Source organism: Bison bison, unplaced genomic scaffold, assembly GCF_000754665.1.
Source record: "Bison bison bison isolate TAMUID 2011002044 unplaced genomic scaffold, Bison_UMD1.0 scf7180017864240, whole genome shotgun sequence".
Classification (NCBI taxonomy): Eukaryota; Metazoa; Chordata; class Mammalia; order Artiodactyla; family Bovidae; genus Bison; species Bison bison.
In genome coordinates this window covers 2,385,318-2,391,855 of record NW_011494812.1, presented here as the reverse complement: position 1 = coordinate 2,391,855, position 6,538 = coordinate 2,385,318, and the positions used below count along the sequence as shown (strand labels likewise).

General features: G+C 54.5%; 1 protein-coding gene across 1 annotated transcript in view; it reads right to left on the bottom strand.

Annotated features, from left to right (window-relative positions):
• Positions 1 to 3,425: 3,425 nt before the first annotated feature.
• Positions 3,426 to 6,538, bottom strand: part of KCNJ9 (potassium inwardly-rectifying channel, subfamily J, member 9) — a 3,973-nt gene continuing 860 nt past the window's right edge. The window contains exons 3-4 of the mRNA XM_010846935.1: positions 6,022 to 6,037; positions 3,426 to 3,793 (exon numbers count right to left, since the gene is read on the bottom strand). Coding sequence (XP_010845237.1) covers positions 3,426 to 3,793; positions 6,022 to 6,037 — 384 coding nt within the window. The remainder of the gene's footprint in view (positions 3,794 to 6,021; positions 6,038 to 6,538) is intronic.

The window sequence follows — 6,538 nt, the reverse complement described above, 5'->3', positions numbered from 1 at the left end:
CCAAGCTCGTCCCTCTGGCCTTCTCTTCGTGATCTCATACCCAACCCAAAGGGAGGCAGTTCCCTGTCCTAGAATTAGTTTTTCTAAAATGTGAATAAACTTGTTTTATAAAATCCGGGCTGGCTGTGTCTTCCCTGCCGTGGGGGCTGGGGCGGGTGGCAGGGAGGCTGCTGGGGGCTGACAGCCTCTTCTGGACAACCCAGGCTGCTCTTCCCCCTACAAACACCATCTGGCCTCCGTGGCCCATGCCACCCACCCCAGGAGGGGACACCTGGGTCCCATCTGCTGTCCGAGCTGTCAGTGCAGAGCCGATTCCTGTTGGGATTCTTGCTTGGGGCGGGGAGGGAGGAAGGTGGGTGAGTTCCAGCTGAGCACAGCCTCGCCTCAGACTTCTCCCAGGTTGTGGGGTAGGGGCTTCCAGGGCCCAGTGCCCCCCTTTCTGATTTCCCGCGCTACTCTACAATCTCAGTCTCTTGATCAGGCTAATCTTGGACCTGACTCCTCCCCCCCAGGCCCTGGGGCCTCAGCCTTTCCCTCCTGATCTTCATTATTTGGTCTGACAGCAGCAGAATGGAAGCCCCAGAACACAGCCGCCTGGGTGGTGGGAGGACAGCACTCAGAGGAGCCCCTACAAACCCCCTGCTCCTCCTGGCTGCCCCCCCATCCCCTCCCGCGCCCTTGGGGCTCCCAGAATTTGTCTGTGCCTAAGGATTCTCTGATCTCTTTCAACTCAGTGATTTAAACATTTATTGAGCGTTACCAGTTTGCCAAGTGTTGTTTTTACAGATGGGGCAACCAAAGCCCAGAGAAGTGACGCGACTTGCCCAGAGTCATAGAACTAAGTAGTGACAGAGTCAGGACTCGAACCCCGGTCTCCAGACTCCCCGAGCCGCACACAGCAGGGCCCTGAGAGGTGGCTGAGCGTGAGGAGAGGGGCGGCAGGGTCTCAGGCCTCCCGTCCAGCCTCAGTTCTCTGCAGTGGGTTCATTTTTAGTGGGTGAACTCCCACGGGAGCCAGTATGGGCACCAACAGTCCCCTCCCGTCTATCCAGACTCCAGCTGTCTCAGCAAATTGAACCAAAAGCACACCCCATTCCATCCCCCAACATTTGTTTTTTGTGAACAACTGATGCCAGGGTGCAGGGACCTCATCTTTGACTGATGGTGGCCCAGGTGACCCTGATCTGCGGCAAAGACGTCCTCTCTGAGCTGGCATGGCTCCTTCCTGCTTCTAGGAGGTACAGCGTCTCATAGGACCCCAGCTTCGCAGCCTGGAATGCAGCACCGTGGGGTGCTCCCCACCAAGGAGTTCAGACTTTTATTAAAAGTTCAGGAGTGGGATGTAGCCAGGGCCAAGGGCTGGAGGTCACTGCTGGGGATGGTGCACTTACGCGTGTGCACACGTCTCTCCCAGCCACAGGTCCTCCCGTCTCTGCCCCTTCTTGACTCGCTGTTGCTCTCCCTTCATCATCCTGGGATGGAGGGCCTCACTGGTGACTGAGATGAGGCCAGGAAGGGGATGCACGTGGCATGGGAATATGTCTCCAGGGGCTCCTGTCTCAGCTGGGCAAACGGCAGGCCACAGCCACACCCAGATATTTGGACTCCTGCTTCTCTCACACCTTCTCCCACGTTTAAGCCTACCTCAAGTCCCATGTGGGATTCCATCCTCTGTCACTGATGCCCTTCCTCCTCTAGCTCCCATTGCCTCCCCAGGACACCCCCTGAAGCCCTCCCAGCTGCTTTGCTTTATCTATTATGCCTACTCATCTTCACCAAACCCCATCTCTAGCTTGTCGCTGCCCTATTTTCACTGACGGGTGAGTCCCTGGGTCCAGAGTTAAACTATTCAGCCTGGGTTTCCGGGTCCCCTTTCCCTCCACCACAATTCTCCACCCGTTATATTTCAGTCTCCTTCCCAAGGATCCTCAGCGACTCCTCAGCTTGATGCCCACTTCCTGACAGAACCCCCAGTCTGCTTAGGGGAGGGCTTCTCAAAGCGTGGTCCCTGTTCTGGCATCAGGACCTGATGTGTTAGAAATGCAGTTTTAGTCTCTGCCCCAGCCCTACTGTGTCCGAAACTATGGGACTGCGGTTCAACCATCTGTGTCCCCGAGCCCTCCAGGTTGACCCTGATGCCCACCCCAGTTCACAACTGCTGGCTCAAGTCACTCTCTAGGTCTGACTCAGTCCTTGGCTTTCTGATCACTGAGCCCTCCCACCCGTACTCAAAGAGATTGCCCAGGTTCTTGGTTTGAAACAGTTGCCAAAGGCATATGTCCCTGTCTTTCCCACGTGCACGCGCTGTATTTCCGGAATAGGAATCGGATCTCTGGCCATCCTCCCCACACATGCCTGGGTCAGTGCTCCGGACCCAGCTGGCACCCAGTAAGCCACGTGAATGACTCCCTCTCACAGTACCCCAAGACTGAGTCTTGTTTCCCGAGGGCCCCGTGTCCCAGCTCCAGTGAATTCACGAGCTCCATGTCTCCCCTGGTTCTTCTCTTCACAACTCTGCTCTCCCCTCCCGCCTCTGCAGTGGCACTTCTGAGGTCTCCCTCCGCTGTTAGAAGATGGTCGTCCCTGGCTTGCCTTGCCCAGGCCCAGCCCCAGGGCCCTAGGGCCCCAGCTCTGGCATCTCCCCTACAGTTGGCTTCCCTGCATCGTGGACGAGGGGATCCCAGCCCCAGCCTTACCTCTCCTGTGTCATTCCACAATCCTATTCCTAAAACTCTTCCCTGTAGCCCTCCTTCACACCCTACTGAGCTGCCCTCGCAATCTCTCAGCCTGCCCTCAGCCTGTCACGGTGGTGAGGGTGGAGGCAGGAGGACAGCCTCTCCCTCTCTGCCTGCCCCCTTCCAGCTTTCTCTGCCCTGGGCTAGCTCGGGCTGCTGCGTCCAGTGAGACAGAAGCGCCAGACTCAGGGAGGCTGGCTGAGGAGAAGAGTGGGGACTAAAATGCAGCCCACATCTGCTCCCCAAGCTGTGCACCCTGGTTTAGGGTGGTGTAAGTCTAGAGGAAAAGGGTGCCTTTTTAGAATTAGCACAAAGATGCTCTGTGAGTTAGCGGCAGCCCTGAGCGCTCCACCAGCCTGTCAGCCCATTTATCTATCTACTGGCTGTCTCTCTCTGCTTCCATCTTCTCATCTGGCTCACACAGGCCCATCCTTCTGTCCACGCATCCACCCATGAACAGACAGGAAGGTCAAACACAGACAGGCTGGGTAAGTTCACCCATCCCCACCCTCCATTCTCCTGAAATCAGGATCTCTCCCGTCCAAGTTGGATCCCAGACCTGAGATTCTGAGGGGGCTCTCCAGCTTTGGTGCATTCATAGGGACCTTGCCGGACTCCTTCTCCACCTACGATATTCAGCTCCCCAGGTACCTGTGTCTGGCCCTGCCACAGGGGTCTGAAGGAATCTGGTCATACCTTGGATTCACTCTCTGGGGGTGGCAGGCAGCCATTCTGCTCTTTGTCAACCCCAGCCCCTTCGCCCGCCCCCTCTCCCGCCTCCTCTTCCGCCTCCTCTCCAGCCCCCTCTCCAGCCCCCTCCTCCTCCACCTTCTCGTCCAGCCGGCTGGGGATGGACCAGTAGAGATGGGCGTCCAGTCGGGCCGCGGCCTCGGCCAGCTCCCGGGCGCTGCATGAAGGTGTGGGCACCTCAAAGGTCTCGTGGAAGCTGGCGTAGTCTACTTCGTAGAAGCCATCCTCCAGGGTCAGCACTGAGGTGAAGCGGTGGCCCCATAGCACCTCATCCACCAGGTAGGAGCTCCGAGCTTGGCATGTCATTCCTGGGGGGAGGGGCATAGGTCAAGGGGATCCCAGCCCCAGCCTTACCTCTCCTGTGTCATTTCACAATCCTATTCCTAAAACTCTTCCCTGTAGCCCTCTTCAAGGGCCCCCAACCCCCTTTGGTCCAGTCTACTTTCTCTTCCTTCCCAATTCTTGTACCCCTCCTCCCCTCCGTTTACCCCAACTCTTCATCTCTGGCCCACATTCTCCCTTCCCCTCCATTGGAGATGCCAATCAGAGAAGCTTAACTTTGAGAATGACCTTGGAGATCATCTAGTCTAACTTGCCTCTCTATACAGGGTACCCCACTGGAGCATTCCCAATAATGTGCATTTAGCTTGCACTTGATTACCTCCTAGGATTAAGACCTCACCACCTCACAAGGAATCCCTTCTTTTGCGTGATAGCTCTAATATTTGAGTTGTTCTTTATACACAGCCCAAATCTGCTTCCCTTAGTCTCATTCCTCTGCTTTATGACACCCCTTCAAGTAACTGGAAGCAGGAGTCTCAAGTTTCATCACGTCTTCTCTCTTTCAGACTGAATATCTGTCTCCCTTCACCATTCCTGTGACCTGGCTTCCAAAAATTTTACTTTCTTGACTGCAAACCAGAACGGCCGAGGAGGATGCTTTAAGCACTTTGAATGTGATAAATACTCCAACCATGGCCTGATGCACGCATAAGAGAGGGCTCACTGCCTCTCCTTCTGCCCATGATTCTTTAGCTAATAGGGCCCAAGATTATATTATATAAACATTTTGGGAAGCTGCATCACATTGCCTGTGGCCAACTAAAACCCCCAGTTCTTTTTTCACCAGAGCTCTTCCATGCTGTGCTTACATAAGTGATTTTTTTTAAGCCTAAATCTAGAACTTTATATTTATTCCTTTTAAATGTCATCTTGTTGGGTTTTTGGCTCATTATACTTGCTTTTCAGAAGCATTTTGGATACTGACTCTCTCACCCAAAATATTACCATCCTTTCCAACTTTGTCTCTCTAGAAAAATCCGACAAGCTCCCCTCCCTCTCTCCTTCACCTCACCCTCCCCCGTACTCCTTGCCATGGCCATGTGTCCTGTTTTCCCTGTGGGGTGGCCACAGCCACTGCGGCAAACGCTTCTCTTCTACTTAGGGTCTCTCACATCCCCCTCAGCTCATATCTACCTTCGAACAAAGGGGAACAGAAGAGTGAACACTAGCTGACCAGAGACTGGCTCTTAACACTGAAAGCCCCACCTTGAGCCAGTGTGGGGACATTGGTGTTCTCTGTTCCTTTGGCTGGCATAGGAAATGTCCAGGAGAGGAGGGGAAGAGGAAACAAAAGTGACCCTGGAGAGAGGGGGTTCGAGGAAGAGGGTGAGGGGCTGGCGGTACCTGAGAAGAGGGTTGGGCAGGGATCTCCCAGGTACCAGCAAGAGTGCCAGCTGGTGAGATGAGAGGAAAGGAAACTGGGTGAGTGGGGAAGGGAAAGGAACGGGGTGTGGTGTGGGGGAAGGAGTGAGGAAGACTGGGGCAGACAGTGGTACAGGCTCGGAGTGGAGCGTGCTTGCTGGCCCCAACTTCGGATAAGCCAGCAGGGGACACAGGCAGCAGCCACAGGGCCACCTGGTGGGCCTTGGGTTATCCACTTGCAAGCTTCTCCCATTTCTATCCCCATTAGAAAAACATGTTTTGGGCCCCACCAAAGCATACAGGATCTTAGTCCCCAGACCAGGGATCCACCCCCACCTCCTGCACTGGCAGCTCAGAGTCTCAACTGCTGGACTGCCAGGGAAATACCCTCTCCCTTTTAGATCTCAAGTATCATAGGACTCATTTGCTGGTCCTGCTACACTGGTCTTGTCCTACCTGCTCCCAAACCTTTCACTGTGGAGGCCTGAGTTGGAAATTCTGACATTACAGGTACATTGCCAATTCCTTCTGGAAAGGGGCTCGAAATGTTCAGGTCATCTGTTTCCTTTGTTGGTGAAGACTGAGCCTTTTGATGGACTGGGAAACCCAGGCAGAGCTGCGAGCAGCTGTCAACCTCTCCTTAAGGTCCAGGCTAGGAATAAGAGGTCATAAAAAACCTTCACCATCAAATTCCAGAAGCCTGGACCTCTCAGTATTGAAAAAGATTGCAAACCTTAACCTTCCCTCCTACTCTGCACCCTAAACACTGAAGCCAGACTGCCTGTGTCCACTGCTTATTTAGCCTATGACTGTGGACAACTTAACTTCTCACTGGGGCATTCTGCTCCCTGAAAAATGAGCACAAAAATGAGAAATAACCTCAGCAGGGTCCTTCGTGGGGCTTGGATTAAATGAGCTCAGAGGGGTAAAGTGCTTTGGAAACGTGGAGGGCAGGGAGTAAGCACTGGGTTGGCTACTGTCATTGCTGCTGCTAAGTCACTTTAGTCGTGTCCGACTCTGTGCGACCCCATCGACGGCAGCCCACCAGGCTTCCCCGTCCCTGGGATTCTCCAGGCAAGAACACTGGAGTGGGTTGCCATTTCCTTCTCCAATGCATGAAAGTGAAAAGTGAAAGTGAAGTCGCTCAGTCGTGTCCGACTCTTAGCGACCCCATGGACTGCAGCGCACCAGGCTTCTCCGTCCCCTGTTTGCACTTCTCAGCCAGGGCCCCGGCCAGGGCTACTTCAAGAGGATTCCTGCCTTTTCTCGGCTCTCTGGGGGATCACTCTGTTCACACACTTCTCCCAACCCAGGTCCCGAATCTCACCTCAGCCTCTCTCATCCTCTAC